Source organism: Opisthocomus hoazin, chromosome Z, assembly GCF_030867145.1.
Source record: "Opisthocomus hoazin isolate bOpiHoa1 chromosome Z, bOpiHoa1.hap1, whole genome shotgun sequence".
Classification (NCBI taxonomy): Eukaryota; Metazoa; Chordata; class Aves; order Opisthocomiformes; family Opisthocomidae; genus Opisthocomus; species Opisthocomus hoazin.
In genome coordinates this window covers 63992114-64012123 of record NC_134454.1, presented here as the reverse complement: position 1 = coordinate 64012123, position 20010 = coordinate 63992114, and the positions used below count along the sequence as shown (strand labels likewise).

Genomic DNA, 20010 nt, shown 5'->3' with positions numbered 1-20010 from the left:
TTTTTATTTGAATTCCTCTCTTTTAACTGTGCATTTAGGCTTTCTTTCTTGTAATCTTAAGAATTCAAACTCTGGTCCAGTGTTTTGTTTTTAGTACCTCATACTTCTGTAAAGACAGAGTTTTTCTTCCTACCAAAGCAAAGCCTTATCTCTGCAACATTGAGGAAACAGTATAGCGATATAGCCAAGAAACTAAGAAATAAGCATGTCTCTGGATACCTTAATTTGAGAAGTGCCTCAATCTGCACTGCTTGTAAAGCACAAAATGATCCTCCATTTTGGGTTCATAATCCTTCTGCTCCCTTCCATAACTAATGCAAGAGGAATACTGAGAAAGAAGTAAACCACTGTAATTACTAAATTTTTGAAGTTTGATTCTTTTTCCATTACAGTGTGTAGTAGTGTAAGTTTTATTAATATTTGTTGTGGTTTACTATTAACTAAATTTGCAAACTAGTGTTATTGAAAATGAAATCTCAGTGCTGGTTCAGCACACAAGTAAAAGGCTGTAACTTTGAAATTTATTTTTTTTCCCCCTGTAAATATTCCTAGCTTTTCTAATAAATCTTTATTTTGTTGATGGCAGGGCTGTAAGATTGAAATAGCAACATTTCATGTGCACTAACTGTGGGGAGGAGGGATCCAAGACACTTAAGCGTGCAGGTGTGACATTTGGGTGATGCCTACTTGAAATAAAACTGCAAGTATTGGCTCTTTTTTAGGCAATGTTTTTTTTAAATATAGGTTTTCTAATTATGTGAAGTTCGGGGGTTTGCATCTGGTGTCTTCTTCTGCTTTGCATGTGTATTTTACCTATTCAAAATGTTTTCATGTAGACTGCCTTGAGCCTGCAGGATCCATTACTGTTTCGATGGGTATCGACTTCTGTGACTCTACTCAGATGGCCAGTTTCCAGTTATGGTGAGTTGTTGGGGAGGGAGGGTAATGTTTTGCTCCTGGAAGGCAACAGTAGTGTATATTGGAAATTTACTTGGCAGTAGTAGACTTGCTGTTTATTACATATTTAAAGAATTGAACAACAGCAGCCTGGTCTAGTGGAAGGTGTCCCTGCCCATGGCAGAGAGGACGGAACTAGGTGATCTTTAAGGTCCCTTCTAACCCAAACCAGTCTATGATTCTATGGACATGATGCATACCCAAGATGTTTTTAGAGAAAGAAGACAAAATTAGTCTTCAGTTTTACTATAACAAAGATTATCAGTTTTCTTCAGTCTGCCAAATTTTTTTAGCACTTGCTTCTAAAAACACAGATTTGATGGTAAACTCAAATCTAGATTTGAAATCACATGTGGAAGTTCAAGAACTCCTTGACAAGTTGTGTTTGGGAGGTCCTGTTTTTTGCTTGGTGTAAATGATACCAAGCAGAAGAATGAACCTCTCTTCCAATTTAGAATTCTCTGTTCCTGAGCATTATTTTTTTTTTCCCCCTCCTCTTCTTGGGACTCTTCTTAGTAACACCACCTTGAAGGAAGCAGTCAAGTTTGACTAGTCTGCTGGAGTGTTCTGTGTGTGTTCTTCCTTGTAAAAAATCTCAAGTCAAAAAAACACATGGTGTCAGCAATTTTAGTTCCGTGAGTACTTATGGCTGTAATCTAGGTAACATGACTGTGTGAAACCAACCCCAAAATTTGCTGTCCAAAGGAGCTTATTCCTCATGCAGCAGAGTCTTTTAAATTATTAGAGAGAGAATGAAAACAAGTAACTGGCTGGCCAGCTAGATTTTGTCTTATGTACTTGATTTACACTTTTTACGCTAATTATTGGTACATTCAGGATCCTCCTTTGTATTAGGTCCTGTTGCATTCTGGGCTAGCAGAGAACCTGTTCACTCCCTGAGAACTCTGTTATAAACTAGCATCTGAAACCAAGGAAAAATTATTGTAGCAGTGTCCAAATATAAGGAATGAATGGATGGGGGAGAGCTAGACACCTTCTTTTAGGAGCTGTTCTTTTATTTTATTTTACGTATTTTGAAATAATATTTTTTGACATAGTTTGTTGCAAGAAGCACTACTTCCTCATTCTGCACAAAAAAGGGTGTTGAATAGACATTTGTATCACCACATTCCAGTTTAGGAGAAGCCCTTTGGGGAAGTTCTGTACCTCTTTCTTGAATACTGCAGAAATTTTAGTGTAATACTACTAAGCGCAACTTGTGCAACTTACCAGTTATTAAAGATGGTGGGAAAATCTTAGTTATAGAGATATACTCAAGTGACTCCAAAAGAACGACTGTTAAAGTAAGATTTCTTGTTCCAGGGGCAAGGAGGTTTTACTATTGAATTTTTTTTTTCCACTCCTCAAACCTTTTCCTGTACAATGGATGTTCATGTGTAGCCATTTTAAATATATTAGTACCTCCAGCAAGATGTCTGCAGCAAGTAGTTTATGCACATCATCACATTGTTGCAGCTGGTCTGTATTCGGTTTGCTGGAATTTGGAAACAGCTTTGGACTGTTGCCTGATGTTAAGTTTGTTTGGGAAGGGACGTTCCTTTCTAGGCAATGCAATTTCATATCTGCTTCAGAATGATAGGCTCTCTTTCCCTAGATGGTTTGTTTTTTTTTTAATAAAATACACTCAGTTTATCAAGCAGGAACATTATTTTTTAAATAGAGCAGCTATTTTTCTTTCAAGTAAATATTTTCAGTATACTAATGATTTGATTCCAATTTATTCCATTTATTGCTAAGATTCTTAGCAGTGATGAGGATAAGCAATGTAGCATAACACATTGATTTTATGCAGATCATCACCTTTATGTTTTGGGAGGTCTGCTGTATTAGTGATATATAAAAACTGATTACTTTCTCCAACATTGCCTAGTAATTGTTTATTATTTTCCTATTAGACAAACAAGACAGATCAATATTCCTGAACACCGACCAGACTATGAGTAACATCACTGTAAACAGATTTGCCTCAGACCTCAGTGGTGTATTCATTTTAATGATTTGGACAATGTGAGTCCAATGACAAAGCTCAAGCTAAGTTTAAAATTAAATTAAGAATAAGAATTACTTACTTTGTTCCTCTGCGAATTGATAGGACCTTGACTCTGACACTACTTCTTAGGAAACAGTATAAAAATAGGTGACATGTTCTTTGCATCAAGTTTGCAATTTTACTGTTGAAACATGTGTTGTTCAAAATCCTACTGATGTTCAATAATATCGAAGAAATTGTGCAGTGTGATGTTTTGGGGGTGACGTCTTAGAGAACTCAGCTGCAGGCTTTTTAACTTGTCATACTTCTTAAAAAGCTTTTAACCAAAAGGAAGAATGATTTGTAGAAGTTTGTCAAAATGTAGTTGGAATACTGTGCACACAAAGGTGTCGATATTCTTCTATTTCCTGGTAACATATCTTTGTGAAAGACATTGTCAGTTACTTTCCATTTTTGTTAGATGCATGTTCAGCAGTAAAGTGTTCCTGATCATAATCATTTTCTTTACGTTGTTCTAAGAGGAGCACTTTGTCTTGCATCAAATGTAATTGATCCTGAAGCAGTGTAATCACAATTACTCACTTTCTTAATTGGCCTGCCCAAAATCAGAAAATGGAAACCGATCGGCACTGTTTAAATCAATAGCTTTGTAGTAAAGCTTGTGGGGGTAGGGAGATAGTGGTAACGGGTAGATCAATTGGTCTTAGATGCCAATCATGGACTGTGTGTTTTGCATAGCAAACACTACCTTTCTGCTTGGGGATGTGCTGTTGTACTAGTGGTTCAATAAATACAAACAGTGTAGAGAAAAAAACTAATATGAGTAACAAGATATTCAGATCTCTTTCTGAATTTGTTGTACTAAACAAGGACAGTGAAGGAGAAAATGCATTATAGAGAGAGGCTCAGCTTTGAAAGACCTCCCTCGTAAATATGATTTTTATTAAGCAAACCTTACCAAGATCACACATCTAATTAAAAAGAGGTGAAACGCCTTAACTTGAAAAGTACCTCATGCATTTATTTAAAATGTGTATTAGGATGCTTACACTATGTACTCATATGGAGAACATCTCTTTGCTCTTTTTCTTGTGCCATCTCCTTGCAGAGGCACACTACTTCAGTCACACTGGTGTTCTGCACAATAGTGCCTCTCAAGCAGGAAGTTAAAGAGGAATAAATGGAGGAACTTAGTCTTTTAAAAGATTTTTGTGAGCATTACTGTTTCTTTTTGGGGTACTTTGTTCAGATTCTACGAGCAGGATATACACAACTTAGAAGTATAAAGCAATTTATTATTGGCTAAGTCACATGCAAGGTAGCCTGGTAGCTTGTTGAATCCTAGTTAAGCATCAGTATATTCACCATGCCGATAAGAGACCTCAGTCTTTGCTAGGCAGGTAGGCATCAGTGAGCAGTGGAAAGGTAGGAGCAAATCCTTGATGTTACAGACTGACTGCAGTACTCCACTGACTGTAGAGGTTTTTTTTTTCCTTGTCAGATTTTATATATTTCCACATTGATGTATTTTCTCTTGAATCCTTGAGCCCCTAGTAGTCACCATCTTAACAATCCTGCCCATGTTTCTTGCTTTATCTTTATTATCTTACATGTCTTTACTTTTGAGATATTCTCAGGTCTGTCTCACAGCTTACCAGTTTCCTTAGATATCTGAACAAAGATTTGGGAGCTTTGCCATGTCAGAATTGGCCTTGGATCCTTGGAATGAAGACATTTGAATCCATAGAGAACAAAGGCAAGGAAGATTGCAGAGACAGAGGGTTACAGCATATACATGCCCTTATCTTATTTTGTGTACATGTATCTAGCATTTTGGATTCCTGTCTGCATTTGTAAAATGCAGTAGGCAGATCTCCAGCTTCTTGTAGGTACCTGGTGAGTGACTAAATGCAAAGGAGAGATGTCCTCTTTACAACATTGAGAGCTGGAGAAGGAAGCCTGTCTTACCTCTTCTTCCCTATGCTTTTCATCCCCTCTGTGCAAATTCTCTTAGCTGTTCCCAAAGTCGTGAAAGAACCACAGTTTTGAAGATAAAATTAGTTTACAGAGAACCTGTTTTCTTCTCCCCATTCATCTGAAAAGTACACAGGATGTTGTTTAGCTCGCGTTGAAACAACTTGGCATAGGGAATGTGTCCAGGCCGTGCATCTCTTCCGATGGTTACCTTAAGGTTTAAGTGCAAAGGGTACAGTCAGAGCTCTCAAGAAGAAAGAGATATGTAAGGAAAGCAGCAACTTCTATGCCTTCCATTCTTGCTTAGAATGCGAGATCGTGGGAAAGTAGTGTGACATGTGACAGAGGTTTCTACAGGCATGGGCTGGTTAACTTATATTGGCATTGCCTCTGTCCTGGTGTTATTAGAAGAGCTGAGACCCTGTACACACTCTTCTACTGTTGTTAATGCTGATACAAAAGAAAGCTATCTATTCACCTCATTTGCCCTGGACTGTATAGAGAGAGCATTTTTCTGATTACTCCAGAGGAGGCTGGGGTAGCAGCAAGAATCTGGCATTTTCTTAAATGAAGTAAATTCCATGAATGAGATTTGAAAACCTTGTTTGGTCTGCTGCCTGCAGGTGTTACCTTATTGTAAACCCTTTTGCTCTAAATTCTGTTGTCCAAGGAAGAGATTTTTTGCAGCGTGAAATTCTCTTACCTCACCCTGTGTTGATGTAGGAATCTTCACAAGATTCCTTCTACCTCCAACGTGGAGTAAGTGAAGAGGTTATGCTGAGTTATGTAGTGCACATCTTGCTCAAATATGAAAGATAACATTCGTTGACCGATAAGCTGAACAATACCAGTGAGGGTATGATTAAAAGTTGGAGTCATATAGTCCAGGTAGTATGCACACACAGCAAGAAGTTATGAGGCAGTTGATTAAAGTCCCTTCCTTCAGGTCTTAAGCTGATGGAGTTCTTGATCAGTTTTCAAAGCAAAAATTAAAGTAAAAGATACTACTTTCTGATTTTACAGTGCAGTTGATCAGGCCAGCTAGTCAAGCAATCACTACGCTTTGAGTATGCTAATAACTTGAGATGGATGGTATTTAAAGTAGTATAGGGGGGAAAAAAGTGAGAATTTGCTAGCTAAGCAAATTTTTAAAAGCAGCACTTCATAAATGATTCTTTGTAAAGGAAATACTGGCCAGGTTTCAAGATCTTGTTTCATCATGTGTTTACTAAATAATAATTTTCAACAAAGTTAGCATTAATGCTGAATTTTATTTGAAAAGCCCATACTTGAGGTTTGTGTCCATAAGCATAATTATAACATGTCAGAAGTAAGAATGTACTAGTTCCTAAGCATTTGCTTGTGAAATTGGTTAATTATGGTAAGTAATAAATTTTTATGCAATAGGTAAAATGCCTTCCTGTTTTCAGGTGGCTTATCTTATATCTTTAGGAGGGAGACACAAAAGCTTTCTATATTATTGATCTAGTGCTGTTTTTTCCATGAGTGTATCTTATTTCAGAATTTTAAAGTTGCAGAGTTATAAAAAATCGGTAACATGTTTGAGGTTAATTTAGATACCATGGATGTTAATTGATGAAATTCATTTTCCATTCTAATGATAGTATAAGTAGGATATCTGAGGCATATCAGCAATCAGTATGTATTGACTATTTGGTACATTAAGAAAAAAAAAAAGTGTTCTTGTCTAAAAATTTCTCATGCCTCGAAGTATTAACAAAGACAATTGTTGATATTAATATAATATTAACTGGATGTAGTGATTCTGAATACAGTATAGTTAATTGACAGCATAGCAGAGTGAACGTATCTTGAGTTTCTGTAGACTTGGAGAAGTCCAAGGTGAGATAGTTGGAAACTCAGAGAATTGAATGGATAGGGAGAGCAAGTTCACTATACGGTATTTATTTCTTAAGGAGAAGTCTATAGCATTTGATAGTAGTATGCTACTACTGATAATGGTCTTTTTAACTCTGCCATTATGAAAACTCCCTCAAATTCTGTGATTTTTTTAGTGTGCTTTTACATCAACCGGTGGGCTGTGTAGTTGGGTTTTTTTAAATGTACAAAATGTTGTAAAATTGAAGTGATCAAAAATACTTCTTCTTTACTTCCAAATCTGTTTGGTTTATATAGAGTTTTTTCAGATAATAATAATCTTTTTTGTCTGAAATTATACCTTTGCTAGATTTACCGTATTTCTGGGACAGCTGTTGCTGATGACAGAATTTTCTTACAGACTACAAATAAACATTAATATGAGTAAAAGTTAAATTTTGAGAAATACAAGAGCATGCATACTGTATCAGTGCTACATTTGTACTGGAGAAAATGGATCAGCTTTACTGATGAAAGAATTTAGCAGGCTTTTGGATTAACAAGATAGAAATCATGCAGGTAGTTCTTACAGTGTTTATAGATTCCGCGGTAAATTTGGAGCTGATATGTGTATATTAAGCTATGTTGAAGCATTTGGTTGATTCTCTGTAATTTCTCTTTTCCCAGCACAAAGGATGATCATTTCAATGTTTGCATTCAACCCCCTGTTGGAGAACTGCTTTTGCCTGTCACTATGTCAGAGAAAGACTTTAAGAAGGAGCAAGGTGAGAAATATTTCAGCAGCTTCAGTAAATGCATTTGGATGAGAAGAGGGCTGTGTGCCTTTCAATTTCCAAGCATACAGCAAGTGCTGCCAGTGTAGCTGTTTGTGTTGGTTTCTGTTTGTATTTGGTCTGATACTAATGATTTAATTTTAAAATATCTTTAAAAGGATGTGCAGTGGTATTTGACAGCTTTTCAGTGTGTCTTTAAAAACACAGAGCTCACCCTATACCCTGAAACAGTTTTTTTGGCTCGGAGAGTTTTGGCTTCCTATCATGAAGCATGAATGTCTTTCCTTCTGCAGTAAAGCAGAAAGTTGGAACCCCAGCTCAAGGAAATAAACCAAATATACACTGATATGGTGTCTGTCTTTACTAGTCTTTATTCCAAGGCTACTTTTAAATATTGTTAGTGTACTTGTGCCTCAGCCTCTTGGAGTACTGTTTTAGAAATGTGACATGTTTTATATACTTTTGCATTCTTCTAATGTTGCATCTTTGACAAATGTAAGTTTCAAATGCTAGACCAAACACAATCCTCTTTAAAAGCTTTTAGTGACTTGAATATTTTATACAACATAGTTGGAGAAAATTGTACGTGTCTTTGACTGTGTTAAATGGAATAGTCCCTACTGCTACCCTTAATTTGGGTATGATTCTTGGATATTTTAAAATATAAGTGATCACATTTTGGATGCATTCAAATGTAATAGTGTTTACTCATCTGTCTCAATGTGTGGGGATTTACATGTGTAAATCTCTTCACACTGAGATGAGAATATACCCATGGGATCCTGTCTCATTGCAGTGTAAGGCTCAAACTCAGTATATCCATCAAGCAGTCAATAACACCAATGAGTAATGCTATGTATTATTAATTTGTATTTTTGAATGATTAAGAAAGTACTTTAAATATTGCCTAGATCATTTTCAGTTAAGCTTATGGCTGCAGTGAAAAGTTAGGATTGTGCTTTGTTTTCTTAACCAATTGATGCTTATTTGCTGTTCTTACCCTTTGCTGGCTAAAGCCTGCCTCTCTGCTTTATACCTGCTCAGCAAACCAAGGTGAGTGATTGAACGAGGTTGTGGCACATTTATTTTAAGCTGTTCCCTTCTAAAAATTGTAGCTGAGGTTGTAGTGAAAGGCAGGCAGGTTACTGTGCTGCTTCCCCGGCTCCCTGTTTTTACGTTTGCTTTCTTTTTGATATTTTGATAGAGTTTTTGTATGTTTTACTGTGACTGAGGGCTTTTTTTTCTCCTGACTGGCCGTACAGAACCATGAGCGCATAGAAAAGTGTACTTGGAGAATAGCTGTGGTCCTCTGTGGAGTTGTTGCCAAAATTCCTTTTTCTTCTGCCATTTTACTTCTATGGTTGTTGATTATTTGTCTGAATAAATCTGGCAGCTGTTTGCTATGTTTAATAGAGCAGAAAGGCTACTCTGAATAAAGCTATTTGAAAATTTGTTTATATGAAGTATTTGTAAATCCAGGAAGGTCTCTTGGCATTTCTGTATCGCTCTCTCTGTCTCCCTGAATTCATTCTTTGATGCAGGACTTGTTGCTGGCAAATTTACCACGGGTTTAAAAACCTTTTCTATTGCATCTTTTTTCTTACAGATATCAGCTGTTTCAGAATATTCGTGGTAATAGAGGTCTCAGTTCTAAATTTTACATAAGTGTTTATTACAAAGATCTAGGAGCAGCTAGCATTTGGCAAGAATTACTGTGTGATCTTGCTAAATGAAAAATCCAAATTACACTAATAAATGCAGGGCAATTTGGAAATTGGTATATATTATTCTATTTTGTGTTTAACTTCAATTTGCGTTCTCCAAATTAATCTGTTTTTTATAATGTGATTTTCGCTTGTCGTGCTTTTGCTTTTTCCCATTTTTTTTTGTTTTTGTTTTTGGACATAGGATATTTTAAGTCTTGTACCTGGGGAAGCCTTATTTTATTTGCAACCAAAACAAGCAGGTAAAATATAGTGAAGGACTGAGGAGAATATTAGAAATGCAAGATTATATTGGGGGAGAATGAGAATTTGTATGGTTTTTAAGGATTTTTACATCTAAATGGCATGTGTAACCTAATAAGAATGCTAAAGAGGAAATAGCTGGTATTATACTGCTATGTAGAAGACAATTCATTGCTACACACCTTTACTCAATTACACTCTGCTGTTTTGCGTTGTCTGTTGTATATGTCCATTTTCTTCCTGATGGCATGAGGAGAGGGGAACAGACAGGTTATTGAATATTCATGGCTGTGAAGGTTATCTAATGGTAGCAGCAGAACCTCGAAAGCAGCTGGATTTATCCACATGCTGCACATGATACACTTAGCGTTGCTACACCATCTTCCCTTCTCTTCCGTCCTGAGCTGGGGAATCCTCCCGGGAGGTAATTCCCCAGAGTAGCAGCTGAGTTAGCCATTGATGTTGTGACTGACAATTTGGTAGCAGTGGATAAAAATGGTATTGCCAACTACTCTTTATCTTTCTGGTTAAATATTTTTACTGATCTTCAGGCCTCAGGATTTTGTACCCTGTTTTACATCACATCCCTATGAAAAGTCCAGTTCCTGTAGCAGGAATTCTGCATGAGTGAGACATGTACACTTGGGAACTCTGTATCCAAATTTTTACTTTGCTGGTTTTAAAAATCGGTAGCAAAACTCCCCTTCCCTTAGTTCAGAATAGGACTAACTTGGTATCTAACATACCTTGTTACCTACCAGTGTAGTTTTTCCAATTTCATTTCCTTTCATTTTTAAAAATGTGTACGATTATTTCATTGTATCAGTTAGTTTAACCAGATTAAGTGCTGCTCTGTGCTCTGACTAGAGTTTTCTTAGATTCTCATATTTCACGCAGTATTAAAGGTGTCATGTGATTGTTATAGCTGGATATTAATCAGAATTTTTATGAAGGTGTTTTTAAAATAGCCAGTTAAGTCTGCTTTAAGTATAAAGACTTTTTCTCCCCCACCCCACCCTGGAGAATTTTTAAAATAATTTTGTCCATTTTTTTTTGAAGTGTATACCTGATTCGCATTAAAAAAAAAACCCACTAACAAAAAACAAACACCTTGGTTAAGTAAACAAATTGTTTACCTAATTTTATTAAGATTTGTATATCCAGTTTGTCTTCCTAACAAGCAAGATGCTAATTCTTTAAACGGTTGGACATTTACTATTTTCTGGCCCTTGACTACCACGAGCAATCATATTTGATGCCCCTTAATTAGAGCACCCTTTTTTCTTTCCAGGTTCTTTTCCACCTCAGCAATCGAGACAATACATTTGCTTACCATGCTGCTCTCCTAAGTGTTCTTTTGCATGTAAATTAATCTTGATTCAGTTTACACTGTCATGCTGAGTGGTACAAATTGCCTATAACAATAAAACAGCATGAGTTAAAAATAAAGGGGGGTGAAAAGGCAGATTGAATGTGTGCCTTACTTGATAGGATGTTACTTTGCTTTATGCCAATACATTAGTCGACGATAATGAATCTTCTGTTCTGAAAAGCATGGTTTGGTTGATTTTTTTAATTTTACTTCAATGGAGCAGTACCTTGTCTTTTATAGAACAAGTTAGACAAACCATTAATGACAAGAGTGTTAAGGTTAAATATGAAGCAATGCATTCACTTCTCTGAGTGCTATCCATCTTTCCATTTACAGGAGCTTGACAAAAGTACTGGCTTTGTACAACATTTCCTTTAATTACATGCTGCGGGAAACAGGCTTTTAACATAAACATAGTTGCATTCATTTATTCAGCATTTGCTCTTCAATAGAGCTTAATGGAGAAGGTTTAAATCCTAAATGAGTACACACATCTCTCAGCAGTGTTATGTCAGTCCCTGTGCTCTGCTTAAAAGCAGTTTTAGTCTGCGTATGTAGTTTTTAAAGCTTTTGCCTAATAGTGAAGTTGAACAATTTGAAACAGAATGTTCTATCCCGAAGATAAAGCTGATCTTTATAGAAGTTGTATGCTTATTTTTGTACTCTTCAAGAGCAAATCATGTTCAAAAATACCCTGTTATTTACTTATGAGCTGTTCCATTTTTACTTTGATATTCCTTATTTTGTGACAGCAGCTAATGCACATTCTAGTGCATTAAAATGTTGGATTTATTTTTTTAATTGCTCAGGGGCATTTGCTCTGGGTTAGAACTGTATGTGCAGCCCTAAAATATTAGCCTTTTGAGACTTTTGCATTGTTTTCATCAATGTTACCGTGGATTTCAAATGCTTCATATGTCTGCCTAAAGTACTGTGCTCCATTGTCTGTCTGCATTTTCAGCTTCTGAACATAGTGCAAAAATACACAATGTTAAGCTGTAGTTACTGTTGAGTTTTAATCAACATGAGCAGTTGGCAAATCATTCTTCTAAACAATGGATGTTAATAGAACAGAAAAATGGGGTGTTTTGTTAAAATGTCCTTGAACAAGATTTCCTTCTTTACTTTTTTTTTGTCACATGTTTGGATATAATCTTGACATTTCTATTCCATTTTGTAGTGATAGTCAAATTATTTTAATCAAATAGTTTATCATGACATTTTAAAGAGATGGATACTAACTGAATTTCCCGATTTCTAATGTGATGACTTTATCTTCATGAACTAAATTGAACCAATAACTACTATATGAATTTCAAGATTATTTTTAGCAATTGGATGTGAGATTGTAATTAAATGCAGTGGTTTTATGATTGAAAGATTAGAAGGTGTCTTTGTGTATGGTCTTCCTTAAGCTGGACTTTTCCAAATCAGTCTTACTTAATATTTAATTTCTGTGTTTACATTCTTCTTTTAAGTTACGCTTTTTGTGAAAAAGAGCCATCTTGATTTCACAGTTGCATTAATATCACACATATCATTGTTCAGTTATTACCAATTTGTTTCTAATAACAGAGCATTGCAACTAATACATTAAACTAGTATAGTTGTGTAATTTCTTATAAAATTGTTTTCTTGACAAATGATTCAACTTTTAATGCAAATGTGCTTTATTTGTTTAGAAGTCTCTTGTTTTGGTTTTATGCTTAAGATGTGAGCAAATCTTGAAGTATTCATAACGAAATGCTTATCATTTCAGGGATGCTGACAGGAATGAATGAGACATCTGCTACAATAGCTGTTGCTCCGCAGAACTCTACTAGACTTCTAATAATTGAGAGGGTAGTGAAGGCAGCAAACCTGGGTGTAGTCCCTTCTGGTCAAGATAACATACACAGGTAAGATTACGCATCATTGATAGTGAAACAGTTTTATAATATGACTTTCTTAGTTCAAAATTCATCAAGATCTGATAATATCAGGGAAAATTTTATTATCCATGTCTTTAATGGATAAGGTAACCAGTTATACTGTAACATAGAATCCTAAGCAGATACTAACTTGGGCCTAAGTACTCTTCATTTGAATGAGGAATCCTTTATTTGAATGTATATCAACAATCAAATATCTAGACTTTTCTGTACACAGTTAGGGGGAGTTGTCCTTTGCTGGTTTTGTGTCAAAGGGAAAAGGTAGCCTTTTAAAGCGCAGTACTTTAAAGAGCATCTGTATGTTTTTTTACTTTTGTTTCTGTTTCCAAAAGTAAGCGGCATTATTCACGTTTATTGTCTGTGAGAAGCAGCTTGTTTCCTATGTTAATTTTTGACCTATGACATCCAGCTAGTTAAACATAGAACCTGATATTTTTTCAATTGGATGAAGATCTTTTTAAATGCAGATTGAACATTAAACTGAACATTTCCTTGTCCTTCCTACGTATGTGCAAGGAAAACCACCAATCAGCCAAGAAAGTCATTGGCCTTGTCAATATTCCAGATGTTATTTGTAGATCAATCCATTTCATCCAAAAGCTGTGGTACAGCATGTTAGTGGAATTGATAGGAATGTTGGTTAATGACAGCTTTTAATGTGATTGACTCAAAATACTTACTCCTGTGAATATCTGTGGCTTCTCAATTGCGACAGGAATGAGCGGGAAAGTTGCCATGTGTGGAAAACCGAGTGGACACAAATAATAACAGCAAGATATAATTGGAATCTCCTAGCCTGATCTTAGAATAAGAAAATGCATACGTCTCTCCTAGCATCCAGAACTGTTCCAGGGTGTGAATTATCTCTTTAGCCCCCTGAATTTTGCTATTTCAGTAAGAGCAAAATATCTTCTTTTAAAGCAAAGAACAATGTTTTTCTTTGAAATTTGGCTGACTGAGATGGCTGTTTGGAACAGTGAACATCCTGAAGCCTACACAGGGCTATTAACCTGATATTTCTCTTTGTTGGATTTAGTCTTTTTTGCATTACAGGGCATTTGTATTGCACTGCATTAACGTTAACCCAGCTGGATTTTCCTATGTATTTGATACGGTGAATGATAAAATTCTGTTTCACCGTAAAAACATGGTACAGCTAGTACGATTGCACTGAAATGATTGTCACTATTGACACCTGCTCCTCCATGAAAGACTCCTCATTTGGTGCATCCCTGAGGGATCTATATAGCCTGCATTCTCAACATCAATTCAAAGACTAGGTGAGAGTGTCAATCAAGAGAGACTGAAGTGTCTGCAGTATACAGGTGTTCTCCATCTTTACCCTATCCATCACATGTGACTTATCGTATAGGGATGGATTGTTTTGTGACTGAGTCTGAAAAAGGTTCCCTAAAATAATAGCTTAGTTCCTAGCTCAGCCACAGGTTTCCTGATTGTGAATAAGTTTCTAATTTGATCTTGCTTTCTCTTGCTCTTTTTTTTTTTTTCAGAGGTTTTCCACAAAACAGAGTCTATGACCAACAGTAAAGAAATTTGAGATGTACTTCCTGTTGGGTACACTCCTTCACAGACAGTGGTTGAAGGCATGTTCTGGTTGGGCTGAAGTATTCAGAGTGCTGTAGAGCATCCTGAAACCTTTGGGTTGTTTTTTTTTTATTCAAAATAGAATGTGTTCAGTCTGCCACAGTAGTTACAGAACAGTTTGCATTTATAACATCTATCAGGCAAAAAAAATTGTTTGTAACAGCTGAAGTGGCCTACCAGAAATGACCAGCAGTGATAGGCATTTAGAAAATAGCCCTTCATTTACTTCACCATAAGTAACTGGAGTTCAGATACTATGTAGTCATAATTGCACCTAGTTTTTACTGAGAACAGGAATGGGAACATTAACTAATTGATACTGTGATGAACCTGTTCATCTTTTAAATAGCACTACATTATCATTAAAGTAAATCTTAGATTTAGATGACTGAATATTTGAGACAGAGGTTAGATAATGAATACTTTTGAAACTGAAACAAATCACTGAAATGCTTATCTATTTTTTTTTTAATGTATACATTTATTTGGATTAAATCAACTCTGCCATACAAATAAACAACAATGGAATCTCTTGCAAAATCTTGTGGATGCAAGAAGTAAGCCATGTTTTATTTATGTGACACAAACACAATTTCAGGATGATAAAATGAACAGTCAGCTTTTACTTTGACAAAGCAGGTATGGATTCAATAAAAATATGTTAAAAGTGATTTTTTTTTCTATAACATTGTCATTTGTCCTGTTTTTTTATTGCAAATGATATTTGGGGAAAAAATTATATACATGAACTTGTTTCAGCTCATCATGATATGCTGTGCGGACTGCTAGAGTTCACTTCTTGGAAGTGCTTAGTACATACCCTTTTACACAGGAAAAGAAGTACTATTTTTAAACTGACATTCTGCATTGTGCATCATGAATTATATTAACCTCTTAGTTGGTCATTCCCAACTTGAATATTACCACTTAATGACGGCTAATGCCAAGAAATTTATTTTGCCTGGTAATGCAATATACTCATTCAAAATGAAATTGTATAGTTTAATACAAGTGTATCTAATGGACATAAACAGGTGCATGCTTCTTGTGTTTATTGCAGTCTAAACATATTTGCACTCATGAGGAAGATGTCATGCTGCTGGGACCTATTATTGCTCCTTAAATTGATAACCTTTTTTGGGATTGTATTTTTGCACCAAATAAAATCACTTAGAACAAATATATTGAAGATTTGAAAATAAATACTTGAAACAATATCAACAGAATAACATACCAATGGAAAAGGAAATAAATGTAAACCTGTCAAACACATCAGCTATGTATCAATCTGTATCACAATATAGCAACGCTTTCTCTTTTTACCATATGGCTACTGAAATTTTGTATTTACTTATAATATAACAAAATCCCGGATAACACAGTTAATTCTATTTTAAACTCTTTCTGACCTGTTTTATTTTAAGTGATAGCTGCAAAAGTTTTGAACTCAATAGCCAATATATATATCAGAACAGAAAGGTGCAGATTTACTCATATATTTGCAAAATAAATTTACAATATTATTTTACTTCCTTAAGTGTAGTTACCTGCTCTTCAAATGAGTTTATACAAGCTGTTAGATTACTGGACCTTGTAAGGCTGCATACGGTGCATTCTCATGTTCTTAATAGGTTTTGATTATTTTATGTATTCATCTCTCTTGCTTATGTTATCATGGGGGAACATTATTTAAATTTTAAAGGCTTCTACTAAAAACCGAGAATGTGAAACTCATTTCAAAAGAGAATTTTTTTTGAGCACGAAATATAATGTCTCCTTTAATATGAAAACTTCAGAAAAATTTTCTGAAGTTTTATATATATATATAATAACACGTATTATTTTTCTTAAAAATATTACAGGGTGATTAGGGCAATTGTTGCAATATACGTAGCTCTTTCAATGTTCTGAGGACTGTTGTTTGTTAAAAATATTTTAAGAAAGGAAGGGTTGGAATTGGGTTTAGGAGCGTGTAGATGTTGACAGTGAATTCAAAAGGAATCAGCTAAGCCATCAGGCTACTGTCTTGTGATTCTGACCACATCTGTGGGCACCATTTGACTGTCTAAAGACAAAGATGTTTAAAGAAAATGACTTTAATTCCTGCAGGGAATTAAATTAATCTGAATAACTAGATTTAAGGATGAAGTCCTCTTCAGATGAAGTATGTCCACTGTTTGTTGTCAGTGGGGCAAGTCTACCAGGAATTTTTCTGTCTTCAAGATAAGAGAATATATAATTGAGGACTTTTCCCTCAAAGTTGACTCTTCTATGGACCATGATATCAGCTCCCTGTCTCTACTTAGGCAATAACATTAATTGCTTTATATATCAAAAATAAATTCTAGGCTGTTGTCTTCTATTTCAAAATGTGATGAGATGAAATACTATTCAACTCATGATTTTCAGTAATTTTCGTTTTAACCAACATGAGCCTTATTTATCCAGAAATGCCCTTCATGCTAGTTTTACTTTTGAGATGTGTTGCTTACTCCTCTCAGATGAATGTTCTAAAAGATCCTCAGGTCTTTTCTTCCTTTATTCGTTTTCAGTGCCATAAAATCCTGCCAGGATAGGTAATCTTAATTTTCTTCACTTTCAATGTAGTAAAAGACAACAGATGGTGATAGAATGAACAGACTAGTTGCAGACTGCTTTAATCTTAGAAAGACTTGAATGCTCTTATGATCTTCTTGAAAGTGTCAAAATGTTGTCTACTATTACATAAGGGCCCTCTGCATGAAGGAGAGGTGTTTCAGGGTGAATTGACTTAGAAAAAAAAAGTGGAAATACACCTAGAAAGCATTTCTTTCCACTACCTAAAAAAATGTGGTGCAAAGCTTTTAATGTGCTTGCGGTAGCATACAGCAGAAAAGTTTGCGATCCCGGCTCTGAGCGCATACTTCTTCACTCTTTCACTTTGTTTTATGCTTGTGTGATTCCATTGACATCAGAATATAGTGTGTAATGGGATGCAGAATCAGGCCGTCTTGAACTGCCTACCCCTCTGCCTTCCACTTCCTGAAGCATTTCCTAAATGAGATGTATTGTACTCTAGTAGATTATTTCCCTCAATGACTATGCCTCTCCAAAATCATGCAAGGTAGAGCACCTTCTCCACATTTTTTTGTTCTTGAAGACTTTACACACACATTGCCCTGTTAGTGAGATAGAAGTCTGAACCCATCAGAGTGGATATGAAGAATAAATCTAGTCAGCCTCAACTCTTTTAGTAGTCCATTCAACTAGTCTGTTGCTGCTCTTGTGTTTTGGAAGGAATCCACATTTTGTAACAGGAAATAGTTGGGTTAGAAAGTGAGCATGGTGTCATCTACACATCTCTATTCTACAGTTCATCAGGACAGCCTTAACCATTGACCAGCACTCTGAGACATATGACAGCATTAATTTCAGTCCTCTAATTTCATAGAACAGAATCATAGAATGCTTTGCGTTGGAAGGGACTTTTAAAGCTCATATAGTCCAGCTGCCCTGCAATAAGCAGGGATATCTTCCACTAGGATCGTGTTGCTCAGAGCCCCGTCCAACCTCATCTTGAATGTTTCCAGGGATGGGGCATCTACCACCTCTCTGGGCAATATGTTCCAGTGTCTCACAACACTCATTGTAAAACATGTCTTCCTTACATCCAGTCTAAATCTAGCCTCTTTTAGTTTAAAACCATTACCCTTTGTCCTATCGCAACAGGACCTGCTAAAAAGCCTTTCTCAGTCTTTCTTATAAGCCCCCTTTAAGTGCTGAAAGGTCACAAGAAGGTCTTCCCAGAGCCTCCTCTTCTCCAGGCTGAACAGCCCCAACTCTCTCAGCCTTTCTTCACAGGAGAGATGTTTCCGCCCTCTGATCATTTTGGTGTCCCTCCTCTGGCCCCGCTCCAACAGGTCCATGTCTTCCCTGTGCTGAGGGCTCCAGAGCTGGAGCTGGTCTGTAATTTCAGCAACCCAATAGGGGACAATCCAAGGTTTTGTAGAAAATCAAACCTTGGGTTCTTTCAACACTGAAGCCTTAATCTGCTTCAGAACAGCCATTTCACAATTTGAAATAATGTGTTTAATGTTCTTCTCCATTACAAGCATGAAAGTGGTCATTCTAATAGCCATCTCTTCTAGAGATCAACAGAATTTGCAGAGGGAGGATTCTCATCTCTTAGTGTGTTGTCGTAGTAGACATCTGAATTATCAGCAAACAAGGTGGTTTTTAAACATGAAGCACAAAACAGGAATATTACTCATTGGTGGGTCAGGTTTAACTAGCTCAAACACAGTATTGCAAGCAGTGACTATGTTGGTTCTGGGACTTGTATTTTTCAGGACACTTGACTGCACGGTGTAGATTAACACATTTCAGAGCTTGCTGTGTATAGCACATCATTATTTAGCATACCCATGGTCTATGTGATTTTGTGAGTAAGCAAGTATTGAATAAGATGTAAAATATCTTCCACTTGTCATTTAGAAGCTTGCCTTATTATCCTTTAGCAAAATCAGAAACTTTCTGTGTAAAGCATGTAATGTGAGAGTAACCACACTGCAGTGGATGAGCATTGAAATCCTGAAGAATATGAAAACAACTAGATATAAAATGCTTAAAAAACAGAAATCCAAGGATCAACACTTGTTTTTCACCTTTATTCCCCACCTCATGCATCAGCCTGACAGTCTGGTTGTATTCACCCCTTTTTATCATTTTGCAACCTGTCATGTCCTATTTATGGTATATTGGCAGACTGATTCTCAAAGGAAAGAGGGTTTTGTTTACAGACAATTTTGATTATCAGAGAATGGCTTGCTTAGTAATCAGTTATCCTCCCCACATCTTTCTAATCTAACGACACTTGATGTGGGGAGAAATGGTGTGCAGTTGTCCATGTATATAGGCAGGTTTGGATAGAACAAAGCCCCAGTTAAAGGGGTCCACCTGGACAATTTCTCTGTGTATGTCATCTTCCAATTTGTACTAAATTTGGCAGACATCTTGGGCAGAAAGTTGGTGATCAGACCCCATCAGCTTGCCATAACTAACAACTGTATCCGTTTCCAGCATGTCAGAAAGGAAGCGCTATCGCCCATCTATTGAGGATAAACACAACACACTGTACAAATTTCTGAGAAATGTATATTGTTTATAGTTACTCCATTTGAATCCAAAAGTACGTTCTCAGTAGTTGACAAACAGGTCTTATAAATCCAGGAAGACTTTTTTAAAGACCTTTTCTGCTCTGTGTGCACACAGAAATCTTTCAGAAGATTTTTTCACTAAGCAATTGGCCTGTCGGAGAGCTCAAATGAAGTGAAATCTACCTCTGGCAGTAGCTCCTTTGACACAGTTATGTGGACTGTTCTGCTTCTGTGGTTCCTTAGCTGTGGGGATCAGTCATCTTCTTCTACTCTTCTAGAGAGCTGCAGTGGGTAGCTGAGTAAATAAACTTCTAATAGACATGCAGCCTTGATTTTGCTCCTAATTTCTCAAGTAGGAATTAATTAGAGAGCTAAATACCCTAGGCAAAACAGTTTCTCTGGTAGGCTTTACCTGTAAGAGACAG

At 36.1% G+C, this 20010-nt stretch overlaps 1 protein-coding gene across 2 annotated transcripts in view; it reads left to right on the top strand.

Moving 5' to 3' along the window:
- AP3B1 (adaptor related protein complex 3 subunit beta 1) overlaps positions 1-20010 on the top strand; it is a 165605-nt gene that overhangs the window by 138772 nt on the left and 6823 nt on the right. Inside the window, exons 24-27 of one of the 2 annotated variants that reach the window (XM_075410693.1) lie at positions 837-921; positions 7469-7566; positions 8592-8628; positions 12674-12784. In XM_075410693.1, the coding sequence (XP_075266808.1) occupies positions 837-921; positions 7469-7566; positions 8592-8628; positions 12674-12695 (242 nt within the window). In that variant the 3' untranslated portion in view covers positions 12696-12784. Of the gene's footprint in view, positions 1-836; positions 922-7468; positions 7567-8591; positions 8629-12673; positions 12813-20010 lie in introns of those variants that run through there. The other variant, XM_075410692.1, reaches the window with a different exon arrangement.